Source organism: Loxodonta africana, chromosome 7 (genome assembly GCF_030014295.1).
Source record: "Loxodonta africana isolate mLoxAfr1 chromosome 7, mLoxAfr1.hap2, whole genome shotgun sequence".
NCBI lineage: Eukaryota > Metazoa > Chordata > Mammalia > Proboscidea > Elephantidae > Loxodonta > Loxodonta africana.
Window position 1 is genome coordinate 58,407,214 of NC_087348.1, and position 20,322 is coordinate 58,427,535.

At 36.1% G+C, this 20,322-nt stretch overlaps 1 protein-coding gene across 1 annotated transcript in view; it reads right to left on the reverse strand.

Moving 5' to 3' along the window:
- LUZP2 (leucine zipper protein 2) overlaps positions 1–20,322 on the reverse strand; it is a 266,134-nt gene that overhangs the window by 12,291 nt on the left and 233,521 nt on the right. The window contains exon 7 of the mRNA XM_064288344.1: positions 4,772–4,864. Within this exon, the coding sequence (XP_064144414.1) occupies positions 4,772–4,864 (93 nt within the window). The remainder of the gene's footprint in view (positions 1–4,771; positions 4,865–20,322) is intronic.

Consider the following 20,322-nt stretch of genomic DNA (forward strand, 5'->3'; position numbering starts at 1 on the left):
AAAAAAAGAAACAAGTAATCTTTAGGCCATTTTCCTAAACTACCCTGCCTGGCTTGCAGAGGGCATAGGTAGAAAGTGGAAAAAACCCCACAAAGATACTTAAGAATAAGTATAATCTCAAGTTTAGAACCTTGGCCGTAGACAATTCTGAAACCTAGAATATTAAACTTTCAGTGCCGCTTTTTTTAAGAAGGAACTAATTAGCCAGAGCCCTAGCGGTGTAGAGGTTAAGAGCTTGGCTGTTAACCAAAAGGCCGGCAGTTTGAATCTACCAGCTGCTTCTTGGAAACCCTATGTGGCAGTTCTACTATATCCTATGGGGCCGCTATGAGTCAGAATAGACTCAAAGTCAGTGGGGTTAATAAGAACATTTATATTGTGGCTGAACACTGTATATTTAATATCAACCAATATATAATAATCATGATAAATATGCAAGATATCAACATCAAAGCTTCTTAAAGTGTTTAACAGGAAATATTGCCAGAAGAAAATCTAAGCGTATTCATTAAATTAATACACATTCCTGGGCTCTAACCCAGACCTACTGCAGGAGTGGAACCTGAAGATAAGCAATTCTACCCTTTGATTAGATGATTCATAATAACCTAAAATTTGAAAATCATTTATATTATGTAAATAAATGGAGAAAATACTGAAGTCGTCAAGGATTTCATTTTACTTGGACCCGCAATCAATGCCTGTGGAAGCAGCAGTCAAGAAATCAAATGACTTATTGCATTGGGCCAATCTTCTGCGAAAGACCTCTTTAAAGTTTTAAAAACCAAAGATGTCACTTTGATGATTAAGGGGTGCAAAAAAAAAAAAAAAAAATTTTTTTTTTTAACATAGTATCGTCAATCATCTCATATGCATGCAAAAGCTGGACAATGACTAAGGAAAACTTGAAGAATAATTGATGTATTTGAATTATGGTACCCTGGTGGCACAGTGGTTAAGAGTTATGGCTGCTAATCAAAAGATTGGCAATTTGAATGTACCAGCCGGTCCTTGGAGACCCTATTGGGGCAGTTCTATTCTGATGGTGTTGGCGAAGAATATTGAATATGCCATGGACTGTCAGAAGGATGAACAACCTATCTTGGAAAAAGTGGAGCCAGAATGCTCCTGAGAAGCAAAGATGGCAATACTCGTCTCACTTACTTTGGACATGTTACCAGGAGGGACCAGACCCTGAAGAAGGACATCAGGCTCATCGAAAAAAAGGAAGACACTCAACAAGATGGATTGACACAGTGGCTGCAAAAGTAGACTCAAACATAGCAAAGGCTGTGAGGATGGTACAGGACCGGGCCCTGTTTCATTCTGTTGCACATACAGTTGCTACGAGTTGGAACTGACTTGACTGCTCCTAACAACAACATAAATAAGGGAGCTGAATAATAAGGTCACTTGAAAAAAGTGACAATGTTAGGAAACAGTACTTTTGCAAATCATATCTAGTTTTGTTTTTTGTAATTTTCAAACTTTCTTTCATATGTTATTTAGTCCCAGCTGTGACCAACAGGAATCTAAATGTGTTACCTTTGCCATTTATTCACTGAGCACTCCAATTAGCTTTCACTGAGCTCACGGATGATCATCGAATGCCAGGTATGAAAGAAATCTTGACATGAAAATTGTTTCCCTCTACCCTAGTGCTTCAGTCCCTTAATATGTCCCACAGTGGCTGTTTTTCATTATGAAATCATGCAATATTCAACCTCCCCCTAGTAATTATCTCTATTTTTAGGTACTTTATGTTAAGAATTAATTTTAATTGGTGGAAATGTTCTTCTTTTTTTAGCTGTTTCCACCATTTGCATGTGGTTTCAAAGGTAGTCCTTGTTTCAAATTACAGTAGTTATGATTGCTTCTGTCATCTTTCAAATTTCCTCATTTGAGAAATTAAGTGAATTAATTTATTCAAAAATATTTTTTGAAGTTTAACATGAGCAAAAATTAAACCCGTTGTAGTCGAGTCGATTCCAAATCATAGTGACCCTGTAGGACAGTGTAGAACTGTCCCATAGGGTTTCCAAGGAGTGGCTGGTAGATTCAAACTCTTCATCATTTTTTTTTTAATAAGGGAAAAGGAAGTACTAATTATTGACAGACTGCTATGTGCATTAAATGCTTATGTTGGGCTATCTCACTGGATTATTTTAACAGACTGTATAAGGTAGAGTACATTTATATCCCTTTTTAGAAGAGGAAAATGACCCTTGGAGGAGTTAAAACTGGATTGTGCTGGTTTCACAACTCAGTAAACTTAAGATCAGCCGTACCCTGAATTCTGTAGCTTGGGCAGATGATGGTCCAGTACACTTTCTCATTAGAAGGGTATCCATGGATGAAATCACACATCAGCTTTCTGATCAGTCCCAAAGCCTTACATCAGAATTGGTCTTCCATATTGTCATATAATAAATGAAAGGTTCTGGGATGGATATCTCCCACTCTCTGTTAAAACTCGTATCACTATCTTTCATCACCACCAGAATACTCACCATTACAGACCTTTATTAAGATACTGCCCTATTTAAAATGCAAAAAAAAAAAAAAAAAATAGAGATAAAGACAGTAGAAAGCCTGTTACTGAATAATATACTAAAGGAATTATGTCTTATCTAGACCAATATTTCTCAAATTATGGTTCACAGATCATCTGCCTCAGATCACCTTAATTAGAAGGAGGATTGCCAGGTTCATGTTAAGTAATATAGATTCTTGTAATCCAATTAGTCCATTCATTTAGAAATTCTTGAGGAATTCCTTGGAATCTAAATTTGTAAAAGCTTCCTGAGTGATTTTTATGTAGTTCACATTTTAAAGCCATTGATAGTGAAACTTACCTGCACAATAGAATCACCTGGAGAAATTAAAACAAAATTAAATCAGATGCCCAGATCCCACCCACAGAAATGCTAATTTTTCAGGAATGGGTCCTGGGCATCAGTATTTTCTAAGAGCTCATCAGTATTTTATAAGTGGTATCACTACGAAGATAAGACTAAAAATTATTGATCTACAACTGGAAAATAGATATCCACCCAGTCCTACAAGTTCCTACTGCTTTCATCTGTCTTATTTCACTCGTTTATATTACTCACTTGGCCTTTAAATTCATGTTACTTTGACAGCCTCAGAATACTAAATACTTCCAGCAGTAAAATGTGTACTACTTGAAATTAGACTCCAAAGACAAAAGCCAATGAGGTTGGGTTAAACAGAGAGCATTCACATTGGTGCAGGTGGAGGCATCTTTTTGATATAACTCCATGTGGGACCAGCACCAAGGCACTAGTTGCTTATGGAATTTATTGAAGGAAGAGGAGTTACCACAGACATGGAAGGATTTAAAAAAGGGGAAGGAGAGTGAAACACACACACACAAAGGAATTTATGATTTTGAGCATATCCCACTCTAGATTAAAGAATAAAAAAAACAATTTGACACCGAATATTGCTTTAAAGAAACATTAGCCAAACACAGAGCTTTTTAGTTGTTGCCTCCTATGAAAAAAAACATGTTTAATGGTGGTTAAAGGATTTTGTTTTGACGTTTCAGAAATATACATCAAGAAAAAAAAGCACCCTTCTTAAAATTACTCCCTGATCTTACAACTCAATTGGACACAAACATTTGAAAATCTCAAATCTTTCTCTAATTCAGATCAAATTCCTGAGTTTGGGATTCCAGGGCCCCTCACACTCTAGTCCCAAATTCTCTTCTTAGGCACATAGTCTACCCCTTTCTACACCCTATTCCCTAGTCATATTGTTCCTACATATCCCACCTCTGCACGTCTTCTCTTACAATCAGAGACCTACCCACCCCTCAAAAAAAAAAAACTACAGCGAAAATGCTCCTTCCTGCCTAAAGCCTTCCTTACCTCTTCTTCCCATGGATGTAAACTGCAGAGCATTTTGTTTCTACTTCTTATTGACCTTTTTTGTGTTGTAATTTATATAATTTGGATACATATTTAAATACACTAAGATGAGAAGGCAAAATTGCTGAGAAATTATTTTTTCTAAATCTACTTTGACAGCCAGCAGAGGAAAAACAGGATGACTTAGTTAACTTATTTTGTCACTCTTCCTTATTTCCTTTAGCTGCAGCCTGATATCTTTAAGAATCAATAGTTTCAGCAGACACTACCCATCTTGTCAACTAGATGAAGACTAACTTTGAATCAACTCAACACAGCATTGTTGTTTGCTGTTTCTCAAATCCAGGAATGACAGATCTACAAGCCCGATTTTGCCAAAGTTCTAGAATTAAAAGCAGATTGATTACATTTTTTAGGGGTGAAAAACCACAAGGTGCAAACTTCTTATTTCCTATTATCATTCGAAGGTAAGATTCTCCCTTCCTTTAATGTGATGTCTCAGTAATGCTAGTTTATTTGCTTCATAGAGAGAATACTATAGAATTATATCACGCTATTATTTTTCTTCATATTTTAACAGCTCTCTCTGCTGTGGATGTGAGAATGAGAAGGCCAGTGGGCCTGATGGTCATCCGCTCACCTCTGTGACAGAAAACGTTCACGATACCCCTAACACCCCAGGTATACCCCCTAATGGAAAACCCATCTGATTCATATCCAAAGAACATTTGCTTTCCAACATTTAAAAGTATAATGTTTAGATAATAGATGGTATATGTAAGTAGAATATTTTGTGTTGACATGAACTAGGATTGTTAACTTATATCCATATTTTCAGGTTGAATATCATTAAAGCAGTTTTAAGTTAATCTTACATTTTGAGAATCAAACTCAGTAGTGCTTGGATTTTCTTGCTTTTTTGACTCAACTTGAGAGCTCTCGTTGCTTCCAGGAACAATTTGTTGAGGCTTCAGAGACAGAAAAAAAGATAGAGAATATTTAAAGCCAAGACAAATAGGATCAACAAATAAAATCATAGGATTATTGCAAAATATGATATAATGGTAGCATTACGGCTACCACTTTGTTTGAACTCAAACAAAAGGAATAAATTTGAGATATATCAGAGACCTTAAAAGTATAAATAAGTCTTAATTTGGAAATTAAATCAAATAATTCCTATTCAATTTTGCATTCCTCATGTCCAATGGGATTATTGTCCCATTGGAAGTATGTATTTCTTGCATAATAAAATTATAGCCTAAGTACCCCATGTCCTCAAGAAGCAGTAATCCTATCCTTTGTCATTATTTTTAAACACAAATATATTTGAGAAGTAGTAAGTGCTCACTTTACCTTTTAAATGATAAAGAAAATGTAACATCTCACTGTAGTTTACATAGAAGATTGTATTCACACCAATACTTCACTAACTAACCAAGCTCTGTTTCATAACTTAAAATTGATACAACCCATTGTTACCAAGTCTATTCTGATTCACAGCAACCCATAAAGCAGGGTAGAACTGCCCCATAGAGTTTCCAAGGAATAGCTTTTGGGTTTAAACTGCTGACCTTTTGGTTAGTAGTAAAGTTTTTAACTAGTGGTCCACCAGGGCTCCCAGTAAAACTGATATAGTCCTCTGGAAACACTAAATGTTATTCCAAAATCCATCTCTTTAGGAACACTAAATTAAAAATAAAGCTGCAGTTTTTTCCAGCTCTGGCCATGGAAGTATATGCCATGACTAATATATAAAAATATTTCTATTATAGGAAGGTTATCCACTCAAATTTGTATGTGTTTCTTTGGCAGAGCTGACTCGAATGTGGTGTTATACCTATGAATCCATGAAGGTACTATTGTAGGATAGATGCAGAGTACTCAATGAATGCTACCTTGAGTCTGAAATTTGATCACAGTGGATCCTAGGGAAGAAGAAGAGGATTCTAGCCATTGGGGGCTGGGAAGATATTTTTAGATCACAGTGCCCCCCTCCCCTCCCACCCCCCCCCCCCAGGTTTTCCACCAGGGCTACTTTCTGTATAAGCACTGACCTGGCTTTCCACAGGCAATTCCATTCCTTAGCAAGTAAATAATCTTACAAAAATGATACCTTATTGAAATAAGAAAAGGATATTTAATAAAACTGATATATATTAAATACAAAAAATTACATTAATGATGAAATTAGTAGAATATCAGAGGAATTAGTAGAATACCAGAGGAAAAGAAAAAAGAAAGCACCTTAATTCATTAAAATGATTCCTATATTAAGTCTCCCAGTTGCTCAGCTCTGGATACAAAATGTAAATAAACAAACAAAACTTTCTTTCCCTATATTTAAAGAAGTTTAACTTAGTTGTGTGAATTCCAGGAGCCCTGGTGGTACAGTGATTAAACTGCTTGACTGCTAACCAAAAGGTTAGCAGTTTGAACCCACAAGCTGTGCTGCAGGAGAAAGACGTGGCAATCTACTTCAGTAAGGATTCACAACCTTGGAAACCTATGGAGGGGTTCTACTCTGTCCTATAGGGTCGCTATGAGTCAGAATCAACTCAATGGCAGTGCTGCTAATTCCAGAAGGCACTGATTATCTTCTCTTACTCTCTCTTTCCTTCCTTTCCTTCCTTATTTAGGATCCCTGTGTTGTGATCTCCACTCTGTATTCTCTGTAAATAAGAATGATAAGTAAGCAGGAAACCCAAAGGCCTTCTCTCTAATCCTATTAAATTCTTTTCGATTAGTTTTGGAGTTGACCTTTAATTCAGGCCCTGAAACAAGCCAGGACTGTGTGCTACCTGCTGTTGGTGGATACAAAGATGAAAAAGACATTGTTTTTGTGTCTATAGAGTTACACAATTTAATCATTATTTGCATAAATCATTTTAGGATAAAACAGATTAAGTAAAAGGCAGCACAAATGGAATTATGTACATTTTGAAATGATAGATGTCAAATTAATTTGGGCTCATAAAAATAGGCATCATGGAAAAGGTCATTTTGAAAATGAGTATTTAAATGATTAAGGCAAGAACAAGGGAAGGCATTTTAGGTAACGGTAACAAAGCAAAGACACGGAGGTGGAAGAATTAGTTGTTGACCTGTTGGTTTATAGAAGGGGAATCCAAAATTGAACTATAAAGTTTGTACTTAATTTAGTAATCAAAGGCGAGCCCCTTAGATATTTTAGACGGATGTATGACATCTCTACAGCCTCTGTCAGCATGTGGCAGAAATGAAACAGGAGAGACTTTTAAGGTGAAGGAATCAATCGAGGGGCAATTAAAATGACCAGGTAGATGGTAACAAAGGCTGAACGCAGGTGTCAGTAATGGAGACCTAAAAGAGACTGGGCCTTAATCATATGCTGGAAACAAAGATTTGAAGAATTCTGCAGAAATAGAAAAACCTGAAGAAGGGGCAGGTTTGAAGCAAGGGGAGTGATTTTATATTGTTAATAGAAATTTTGAAGTTCTTAGGGCTATTAAATAGACACAAACTGTTAGATAGTGATGTTTTAAAAAAAAAGTCATTAAGGAGAATCAAAACAGCCATTTATTCTACCTACAAACTACTGAACATCCAACACCTGTCTTTCCATAGTCTCCAAATTAGAGATGCTTTGAGGAAACAAAGTTAAAAAGAGGAGGAGGAATAAATAAACACTAACTGGATAGTGTCCCCTGACATTTACAGAAAGAACCGCAGCTGCAAAAATAAATTAAAGAAAGGATTAAATCCATTAACAGGCAAGGGAGCAATTTTAGGGTATTTTGTTTCCGTTGAACAATCAGGTAACAAATAGTCCCAAATTTTCCTTGTAAATTTCGTTTATTATATGACAGCATTAAAGAAAATTGAAAAAACTCATCCATTATTCTAGCAATGGCTATTTTTATTTCTCAGTATTGTATTCTAGCCTTCCTTCCTACCCACAGGAATGAATATTTTACATAGTCACAATTACAGTGCCCATACCATTTTTATTTTGCTTTTACACAAACATATAAATGAGTACATAGGCTTAATATCTATACTTTTACCAGTCTAAATAATATTTTATAGGATAAATTTTCAAAAATAAGTATCTTATGGTTGAAGATCTTGACTGTTGTTTTCAGTTTTGAGTTATGTAGATGATGTGATAAACGTTAACCTTCCAGGTACCAGCCGATGTGATAACTTATATCACCCTGGTCATTGGTTTAAGCACCTGGCTCTCCTCATAAGCTAGAAGCTCCTAAAGGGATGACAATGCGCCTTACTCATGACGGCATCCCTGAAGCTAGTACACATTTTGCACTTGGTGTTTGTTTATTTGCTTTACTTTTTCAACATTTACTTAGGATATATTCCTTAGGATGAATAAAAGGTACTGAACCAAGGGAAATGAACATATCTATGATTAGAGGAATGTTTTCAAATTGTGGCAATTTGAATTATTTCCAGCAGTGAGTCAATAAATATTTATTGAGCAACCACTCAGGGACAGTATTGTGTTTGGGACTGGAGATCAAAAATTAAAACTATCTCAAGAGCTCCCACTTTATTCTTTATTGACTGCTTATCATTCCTTCTACCTTCCTAAAAGTCTCTGATTTCTTTCTTGAGGGTTACTTTTTCTTCATGCTATCCCAAATATTGTTTTGTTTATCAAATTCTCTGTCCTAAAATATGGGCACATGACCCAAGTCAGGTCATTGAGTGCCCCATTCTGGGACTTTGAATATTGGCCAGGCTAAAGACAGGCTACAAATAGTTAGACACATGCATTCCAACATGGTATGTTGCCCAGTTGTTCCTAAAATAAAACCATTCTTATGGTTCATGCTTCACAATCTTCTGGACCAGCCTCTGTCCCAGGCTACTTTTTCCACCTTCTCCTTGATACTATGAGCTCCTGATGTTCTATTCATAAATCCCATTTGTTTAATTTTGTCATGGTCAATGTTTGTTGCATGTAATCAAAGAGACATGGATGATACAGGGTGTCAAACCACTAAACTAAACTGGCAACATGACATAAGTGATGGTAACCAACAAGACAGAAATCTAATCTAAAATAACCAAAAAGCCAAAAACCAAACCTGTTGCCATTGAATCAATTCCGACTCATAGCAACCCTACAGAAGAGAGTAGAACTGCCCCATAGAGTTTCCAAGGAGCACCTGGTGGATTCAAACTGCCAACTTTTTGGTTAGCAGCCATAGCTCTTAACCACTATGCCACCAGGGTTCAAAATAGCAATAACCAACTCATCAGTGCTGGATATTTCATTTTAAAGTATGCATTTAATATAGTCTTAAAATATAATTATTTTGTTACCTAGTATGTGTCTAATCACTATTAGGCTGGTAAATTTTCATGTTTGCTTATTAATTATATTCTGTTATAAAAAAAAAAAAAAACGTGCATTTATGAAGATTCTCCCAGGTTTTGGTAGAGAGGCTGAGGAAAGAAATTTGTCTAGAATAAAAGGATATCTTCCTTCCTTCCTTCTTTCCTCCCTCCCTCCCTCCCTCCCTTCCATTTCTTTCATTTTCTTCTCTCTTTCTTTCTTTTCTTTTTCCTTCTTGCCCTCTCTGTCTCTTTCATTTGTTTATTCATGTATTTATTTATGCATGTGCAATGCAATAAATTAGTTACTACAGCCCTTCTAGCCATAGTCTGTAGGGTAATGCTATTCAGCTATATGCATCCCCTCCTAATGGAGTCAGTTTTGCTCTTCCCTGAAGCATGCTGAGGATGAGCTTGGAATGGACTCAGGCTAAGGTACAAGGCCAGGAGTGGCATGACTGGGCTGGCCAAGGCCAAGGAATGCCTTAGCAACAAGAAGAAAAACATCTGGGCCTGGACGTGAAGTCCCTGGGAACCCTGGCTGCCCAAGGACTTGGGAAGAAAAACAAATGAGCCTTAGTGCTAGCTGGAATGGTATACAAGCTTGTGTCCCCCGCTAAGTGGTTGTGGAGTGCTAAACTGGTTTAGCCACTGTCCTGGACTTACCGTCCCATATGTAAGCTCCCCATATAAGCCGTATGTCATGATTCCTGATTTCAGAGTCTTTCTTCAGTCTCTTGGAGATGCTGCCCACCTTGGTTCCAGGTGCAGCTGGGTTGTTACACAACATAGTCTTTGTAACTCCCACCAAATGACTGGGTGGGAACATGAAAACAATGCGCTTGTGTCCCACCAAGGGGACCAGAGAGCTTGCTAATTATGTAAATAAGATGCATAGCACTGTTGTGGGGATGGGACCATGTAAGTAAGGTGTATGGAGCCATAACAAGGGGATTGGTCAGTTTTGACATCCCTCTAGGGTTAAAATGAGTCATCCCAGAGGCTGGAATGGAGGATCTCACCTCCACCAAGACAGAAGAGCCAGAAGTAGAGAGGATCCTTTGGACCTGGGATTGCTGCAGTGAGAAGCTCCTGGAACCAGGAGACTGAGATAAAAACAGAGACAGAGAAAGAGAGAGAGAGAAAGCTGTAGTATTAAACATGGTGAGAAGTGGAAGCAGAGAAACAAGGCAGCAGAGGCAGGAGACCATCAGGAGACAGTGCAGTGGGCTTCCTGGCCCGTAAAGCAAGAAAGCTGAGTGCCTTCAGTCAGGAGGTTTGCTGGCAGAGTACAGTGCCTTCAGGCACTTGGTGGCACTAGGTTTGCCTATCCACAGAGCTAGAGCTGAGTACCTTCAACACAAGGCTTACTGGTGGAGTGGGGTATCTCTGGGTACTTACAAATAGAGCTAAAAGTGCTTTGTAACACTTACCTGAGCAAGGCAGAGTCCAGGCTGAGGGGCCAAGGGCAAGAGAGAGGCCTGCCTGTGGGTACAGCTGAGAAGAGGCCTTCCTGATTGAAGATCGGTATGCTGAACATTCCTGAACCTGAATTGTAACCTGTTACTGCCCTAATAAACCCCATAACTGCGAGTATGATCTGTGAGTTCTACGTGGCCACTGCAATGGGTTATTGAACCTAGTAGAGAAGTAGAGAATGCTGTGGGAGGCCAGTTGGTGTCAGAGTTGGTAAAACAGTTGGAGGGTGGAGGAATGTCTGACCTCTGATCTTAGGAATCAGCCTTGGGCTGTTGATGCTGATAAATTCTCTCACCCCTCTGATGTCACCCCTGCCATGCCATTTTTACAGTATTATGTATTTATTTTCTTGGGCCCTTGACACTTTGAATAAAGGATAAAAGAGACTTAATTCATTATTTAGGTCACAAAAAGCAGGTAATAAAGGAATGACAGTATAACTTCTCCTCCATATGTTGGCCAAGGACTACCCAAGTGTTTATCTATTAAACAACTGGGTTCCCTGGCTTGTCAATTTTATATCAATGCTAAAGCTATCCACTTAATCTCATTTCAGTAAAAAAAAAAAAAAAATCTATATGTGAATGCTTCTAATGATAGGAAGAAACCGTATATCACTTTACCAGGGTGAGCAATAAAGCATGGAAAATCAAATTTAAGTACAAAATGCAGTGTTTAATAATTGAAGAACTGTTTGCTTTTAATAAATGCAATCCTTTAAGACAGGTCTTTGCTGTCAGTGGGATGGCTTCTTGTGGAAAGAAACACTGAGCCTGATAAATTAACACCAGGGTGAGAGCTGCATTTAGGGAAAGATAATGTATTTTAGAGTAAGAGAAATCTGGATTCCGATTCTGGATTAATACTTATCAAAATGGAGCCTCAGAAAACTTATGTGACTTTTCAGGTCCTTGGTTTCCTGCTCTGTCAAATGAGGTCAAGATCCCCAAAACTGCAGTGGATTTTGTTTGTTTTAGAAAGGGAAGGGAACTAAATAAAAAATATTGGGTGTCTGTTAGGTACTATATGAGGTGCAGCTATTGCTTGAAGCTATGTTTACTTGAATAAATAGGGATTTCTGCCATGTTCTGGAAAGGTATGAGTCACAAAGAGATTGACCCTCAACAGATATGGCATGTCCTAATCCCTGGATCTTGTAACTACTACCTAATGTAGCAAAAGAATGAATATTACCTTACCCTCCCCCCCAAAAAAAACCCAGTGCCGTCGATTACCTTACATGTGACCACAAAACCATGGGCCACATCTGCTTTTTAATTAGGATCATGAAGATGAATGAAATGATTGGAATTGCTATTTCATTTAATCGACTTAATTTCTTTCCCATGGGTCCTGCCAAAAAATGACAGCATGAACATTTCAAAGGCAAGGACGAACAATGCCTCTTTTATCTCTATAAATCCTCACACCTAATATCAAGGTTGACAAAAAGACAATGCTCAATGTTATTTAAATGAATAATGGAGATGCTGGACTTTACCTGAGCTCTGTGATCTCAGGAAACAATGAAAAGTTAAGAAATTTCCCTTCTATTTATATCCCAGAAAATGTTTTACTGCAAAGAAATAAGCTTCCCTGTATGAATTAGATAAGACTCACAGATTGTTCCCCTTGATTATCTCTCACAAGGCCACTAGGCCAGACACAGACCATCCAAATTCTCATTCATTGCCCGACAAAGTGTCATGGATTGACAACAATAGCCACTCCAGTGAAAATTTAAAGCATGGCTTTTGGTGTGACCCAGAGTATCTTTTCTATAATCCTTTTAAAGTATCAGGAGAGGTCAATCTGTGGGGAAACATTTTGGGCAAGAATCGTCATAATGAATTGATTATAGCTCTCTTTATATCTTGGCCTCACTTATTCACCTTGCCTTATCACTTGCCAAAATTCTTTACTTTTTCTTCTATCTATTCTGTGTTCCAGCCACACCTGTCAAATAGCTGAGTCAGACAGCTGGAATCGCGTGTATAAGGGCAAGATTAATCCTAGTTGAAAGATTTTATGCAAAGTGATGGAGAATTGAGTCTAGAAACTAGACTCTAAAAAAAAAAAAAAAAAAATTTTTTTTTTTTGCTCTAGGACTGTCTTAAAAGATATATTGAGCTTTAACATGAGGAAAAGAGCAGTTGAGAAAGAGGAATCGGTTTTTAGGTAATGTAAAATGGGTAAGAGAAAGGCTGACTCGGCAGGAATTAAAAATAGCGTGCGCTTGCACTCCATGGAAAAAGTTGCATTAGTAGAAAGGTATGTTATATCAAGTACTGGATAGATTTGACCTCCAAACTGGAGTTTAGACTTTATCCTCTAGACAATAGAGAAACTTATAAGGTATCTAAATAGTTATTTTTAACAGATTCACAGCTTTAAACAAGATTACTCATAGAGTTGGTGGTAATAACTTCAGTCGTTGCCAACCAACTCAGTTACAATTACATATAGAATAAAAATAACAGACTCGACGGCATTTTTTTTTTTTTAATATTATGAAAATAAGGCTTCTTGGGTGTCCCTAAATTTCATTTCTAAGTAACATAAAGTTGCTAATAAATAATGAAGTTAACGTAACATAAATAATAGAAGGCATTATTTATTAAAGAAAATTATTCTAAATTAACCATGAGAAATAATATATTGGTGCTTCCAAAGTGTTTTGAAGATGACTATTGATGCACTAAACTGAATTACTAATTACTCTATTATTAATAAATGTTCATTAATATTTCAATATGACATAAATCCTTGATTACATCAGAACGAAGCATTTGGTAATCATTTATTTTCTTATACTAATAAATTCTAGAAGCCCTGGTAACACAGTGGTTAATAGCTACAGCTGCTAACCAAAAGGTCAGCAGTTTGAACCCATAAGCCAGTCCTTCGAAACCCTATGGGGCAGTTATGATTTGTCCTATAGTGTCACTATGAGTCGGAATTTATTTAGTAAATACATTGCTTGTGTCCTAGGATGTCGCTGACAATTTTAAGATCTTAGAATATAAAGAAATACCTGTCAGTCTACTTCTGAAAAAATTAGCCAGTGAAAACCTTATGAATAGCAGGAAAGTACTGTCTGTCAGGTTGGAAGTCACTCAAAAGACGACTGGGGAGAGCTGCCGCCTCAAAGTAGAGTTCACCTTAATTATATGGATGGAGTTAAGCTTTCAGGACCTTGATCTGCTGAGGTGGCATGACTCAAAATGAGAAGAAACAGCTGCAAACACCCATTAATAATTGGAATGTGGTATGTACAAAGTATGAATCTAGGAAAATGGGAAATTGTAAAAAATGAAATGGAATACATAAGCATCTATATCCTAGGCATTAGTGAGTTGAAATGGACTGGTATTGGCCATTTTGAGTCAGACAATCATATGACCATACTATGCCAGGAATGACAAATTGAAGAGGAATGGTGTCTGTCGTAGATTGAATTGTGTCCCCCCCAAATATGTGTCGACTTGGTTAGGCCATGATTCCCAGTATTGTGTGGTTGTCCTCCGTTTTGCGATTGTAATTTTATGTTAAAGAGGATTAGGGTGGGATTATAACACCCTTACCAAGGTCACATCCCTGATTCAATGTAAAGAGAGTTTCCCTGGGGTGTGGCCTGCACCACCTTTTACCTCTTAAGTGATAAAAGGGAAAGGGAAGCAAGCAGAGAGGGGGGACCTCATATCACCAAGAAACGAGTGCCAGGAGCAAAGCACGTTCTTTGGACCCAGGGTCACTGCATGCAGAAGCTTCTAGTCTGGGGGAAGATTGATGAGAAGGCCGGTGGAGAGAAAGCCTTCCCTTGGTGCTAATGCCCTGAATTTGGACTTTTAGCCTACTTTACTGTGAAGAAATAAACTTGTCTTCCTTAAATCCATCCACTTGTGGTATTTCTGTTATAGCAGCACTGGATGACTAGGACAGTGTGACATGCATCATCAAAAAGAACATTTCAAGATCCATCCTGAAGTACCATGCTGTTAGTGATAATATCCATACACCTACAAGGAAGATCAGTTTATACCACTATTCAAATTTATGCACCAACCACAAATGCCAAAGATGAGGAAATTGAAGACCTTTACCAACTTCTGCAGACCAAAATTATTCAAACACGCAATCAAGATACACTGATAATTACAGGTGATTAGAATGCAAAAGTTCGTAACAAAGAGGAAGGATTGGTAGTTGGGAAACAAGGCCTCGGCGATAGAAATGATGGTCGAGATCACATGATAGAATTTTGCAAGACCAATGGCTTCTTCATTGCAAATATCTTTTTTCATCCACATAAACAGCAGCTATACATGTGAACCTCTCCAGATGGAATATGCAGGAATCACATAGACTACTTCTACAGAAGGAAATGGTGGAGAATCTCAATATCATCAGTTACAAGTCCAGGGGCCAACTGCAGAACAGATCATTAATTGCTCATATGTAAGTTGAAGTTGAAGCTGAAGAAAATTACAGCAAGTCCACGAGAGCCAAAATATGACCTTGGGTATATCCCGCCTGAATTCAGAGACTATCTCAAGAATAGATTTGATGCATTGAACACTAATGATTGAAGACCTGACTAGTTGTGGAAAGACATCAAGGACATCTTAAACAAAGAAAGCAAAAAGTCCTTAAAAAGACAGAGAAGAAAGAAAAGACCAAAATGCATGTCAGAAGAGACTCTGAAAGTTGCTATTGAACGTCAAGTAGCTAAAGAGAACAGGAAAGCTACCGATGTACCATTCCCGCATTTATAGATAAGCATCTTAGACTGCAGAAAACAGAGCAGTTTCTTGAAGGGGTCTGGAATTTTGATCATGTGCTTCATGCAGTGCACAGATGGAAGTGAGTGCAGGTGGAATCTGTAAATACTCCAAAAATATTATGAGGCTTTAAATAATATTTTACAAACACACATTCCAGGATGTGAACCCTAAAGATGTTTTTAAGAAGATAGAGTGTGACACTGGATCAAAACAATGTGCCATTCTGCTCACATTTCTGTCTCTGATAGTAGCTTCAAAAAACCTTATGTATCAGGCCTCCATTATGTCAGCTTCAAAGATGTGCCCAACAAAACCCTAAGTAAGATAACATAGTGGGTAATCATTCATTCTTCGAAGAATTATTGATCACCTACTCTGTGGGTATAATGCACTGCATTAGATGCTTTTGAGTGGAAAGGATGAATGGGAAGGATATAAACACGGAGGAAAAAAACAGGTTCTCTGTCTTTATAGAATGTATTATTTTGGTGGTATGGTAGACAGATGCTTAGCTGAACATTACTTATATATTTATTAAAATAAAAAAACTAAAAAATTCAGAAATAAATGCGATTCAGTAAGAGTATATATCTACAATGGAAATGATATAAAATAATTTTAATATAATTTACAATGAATTTTAATTAAATGCAATATGTCACTCACAAAATGTTAACCAGTTGTTTACCTTGTGTAAACAACTGAGTATCTATCTCTATGCTCCAATTTACTGATGTGACAAATGGGGATAATATTATTTATTCCTTCTAGGCTTTTGTGAGTATTAAATAAATTCATCTGGGTACACAAGTTAGTCTAGCATGTGTTAACAGCTCTTTGAATGACACCCCTTATTAGTATTATTATTAATACTATTTTCTAAAATTTTCATGATAAATAAACCTAACATTTATAATTAAAAAAATACTTTTTATTGTGGTAAATACCTATGTAACAAAACATTTGCCATTTCAGCATTCTTTACGTGTAAAAGTCAGTGACATTAATTATGTAAGACAAACAATACTTTTAAAGAGCAGTGGATGTTAAAAATGTTTAGAGTCTCCTTATGACTATAAGCATGTAAATATGATAAATAATACTTCTTATTTGTTCAAATTATAAAGCTTATCGCAATGACCTTAACAAATAGTTAAACAAGGACAAGGGCGGAAAAAAACTAAGAAAATAAGGAATAGTCACATTTAATGTGTTTTCACACAAATTTTACATTGAAAATTAAAACATATTATCATAAAACATAAAATTAAAACATATTATACATTGAAAATTAAAACATATAAAAAACATATGTTTTTTGCCAGTAAAATACTAAACATATGGAGAAGCTTGAGGAGGTCTCTTTTTAATGTGGTTCGAGTAAAAGCATAACAAGACTAAGGCCTTCTTTTCACAAGACACGCATGACTAATGATGAAATATGAAAAAAGCCTGTGTCTGATTTGAAAATTAGCAGATACTACCGTGGTTAAAATGAATATGTTTACTCTCCGTGGCAGAATATCTCTATGGTTGTGAAGAGCTTTTGAGAAAGATATAGCTGTTCATACACAGATTATAATTGGGTTAGTATGGAACGGTTCCCTCTTTTAGATCCTTCATTCATTAATGTAATCATTTGTTTGTTCATTCAACAAACATTCATTATAATCACAATGTACTCTGATGAACACTAGAGCACTAAAATAATTGAGCTATGTTTCATGTCCTTGGGAGTTTGTTGTTCTGAATGAACACATCAACTGTAATGTGTTCATTTAATAACATCATTGGTAAATTTCCAGAAACATTAGCAACTCTACTTTTGGCATGTAATAGAAAAATGGACTCAAATGATATTCTCCTATCTACATACAAATGAGAAGTTCACATTTATTGAATATTTCTTGTGGGGTGCTTCATATGCATTATCTCATTCAACCCTCCCTATAACCCTGCTATGTTAGTATTATTATTGCATCCATTTTATTTCTTATTTTATTTTTTAATGATGTATTATTGTGTCTTCAGTGAAAGTTTACAGAGCAAATTAGGTCCCCATCTGGAAATTTCTACACACATTTATCAGCAACTTTAGTTACATTTTTCATACTGTCTCAACATGCCCACTGTGTTCTGGTTGTTTCATTTCCAGTACTCTTGCTTCCCTGCTCCTCTTATTTTCTCATCCTTGCTTTAAAATAATTGTTGACCTTTTGGTCTCAAATAGAATTCTTTTTTTTTTTTTTAGCAGAGCTCCGTACTCACAGGTAATATCTTTTATTTTACGTGCCAATCTGTTATTTCATAAATTAAACAATTATGCTCATCGAAAGACTTTATCAAAAAAATAAAAAGACATACAGAATGGGAAAAAATCTTTGGAAATGACAAATCTGATAAAGGTCTCATCTCTAAAATATAAAAAAAACTTCAACAACTTAGCAACAAAAAGACAAACAACCCAATTAAAAAATGGGCAAAGGACATGAGCATGCACATCACCAAAGAGGATATTCAAGCAAACAACAAACACATAAAAAAGATGCTCAAGATCATTAGACATTAGAGAGATGCAAATCAAAACTACAAGAAGATACCATCTCACCCTGGCTAAAATGGCACTGATACCAAAAAAAAAAAAAAGTATGGTGCTTTCTCAAAAAACTTGAAACAGTACTACCTTATGAGCCAGCCAACCCACTCCTAGGTATATTCCCTAGAGACCTGATAGAAGTGACATGGACAGACCTATGCATACCTATGTTCATTGCAGCATTATTCACAATAGCAAAAAAAAAAAAAAGAGGAACAGCCTAAGTGCCCTTCAACTGACGAGCAGATAAGCAAAATGTGGTCAATACATACACTGAAATACTACCCAACCATAAAGACCAATGATGAGTCCACCAAACATATAACATGGATGTATCTGGAGGACATAATGCTAAATGAAGTGAGTCAATCACATAAGGACAAATAATGTAAAACTTCACTTTTATAAGAAGATAAGAATATATATATATATATATATATACAGATAGATCAATGTTTATTGGTGGCTACTTTTTTTTTTTTTTTTTTTTACCAGGGATGGGTAGGGAGGGAGTGGATGATCTCCTGATTGTAGACACTTGTTATTTTTGATGATGGGAAAAGTTGCACAGAATGTGAATATAATGAGTATAACTTGACCAAAGCAAGCAATGCCATTAAAAAATGTGCAAGACAAAGGGATGTTTGTACTGAAGAATACGAATGTATAATTTGCAACAACACTAATTATAACCAAAAAATGAGTGTATGGTCAAATACGTAAGTGCACAGGCACATGTTTGTATGGCTAGGTACAGATAAGTGCATGTGTGTACACTGATAAAATTGTATGTATATGTATGTACAGCATTGTGTGTGTATGCAGATATATTCATAGAGGACACAATTACAGATACTTCTTAGACATAACCAATCACCTTGTGAGAATGATTTTCTGGGTTTGAAGGCTTAAGTCTTAGTCTCGTGGGGCAACTCGGTCAATTGGCATCACAAATTTCAGATATTATACCCATTGCTGACATGAGGTAACAGAGTCGGAGAACTGTCTCAAGATTATACCACTAGGAAGTGGTAGAACAGAGACTCTAATTCAGGCTTACCTAAATAGAAAATAACTTAATTATTTTATGCTAATGTATTTAAAGACAAAACAACAACAAAAACAGTGTAGGACAGGAAAGTTCTGGATTGGTACAATGTGTGCATTGTCAAATTAGAATATTAACAAATAAGCAGCCTTAGAAAATTATAATTCTCATACATTTAATATTTTCCTAACAATATTTGAGGGAGAAATAATCTTATTTTTGAAACCCAAGGTAAACTAAAACATGCTTCATTGGCTCTAAGTGAAAGTACAGATGGAGGGGGAAAAGAAAGGTCATACTTGGAGATAAGGAGAAAAAGGGTAGCATTAAATGCAACCAAGTTATTGGAACATGAAATTTTTACTCCCTGAAGATATAAAGGGCATTCCTTTTTAATTCTTAAAATATTTGATTTTTAAATGTAGAGAATTAGTTGAAGGGTGAGGTACTTGGCTAGTCATGGTTGTCTCAAACATTCTCAACATTAAGTAAGAGAGAAAATAGCAGGTTTCATTTTTTTTTTTAATTCTCCAATGTCTTTAGTATATAGTGAGTTATAATGTTATGGTGATCCCTTCCCACAGATATTTAAAAGGAAATAAAACCCCATAAAAGCTTAATTAATACTTCTAAGTGTTTCTTGATTTATTGGATGAAAGATATTATTAAATTATAAAGCACTATCACGAATAATCTGAAAAAACCCTGCAGACTTGAATTTACCACATAGTAGCTATCTGAGAGTGTGGTGCCGTACCATATGTGGAATGTAAATAATTACATGCAAAGGCATAATTCATGGTCAGTGGATCACACTGAATATGAATTTTATCATGAAAAATTTCAAAAATCATAATACACCTTTTTTTTTTTTTGCTTAAGGTTAAGAAAAATGTCACCTAAGGTACATATCTTGTTTTTTTTTTTTTTAATTGAGCATGTACAAGTAAATCAGGCTGAGCCATAGTGATCATTTGGCATCAAAATATTATTCTCCTCAAACCCTTCCCCCCATAAAAAAATGTTAGATTGTACATACCCTTAAAATTGTATTTGGACAAATCACTCTGGATCTTTACATAAAGGCTAAGCCTTATTTTTTATTGATATTTATATTTTAACAAACTTTTATTAAAAGAATAGAAAATAGATCAATGGAGCATAACAGAAATAAAAACT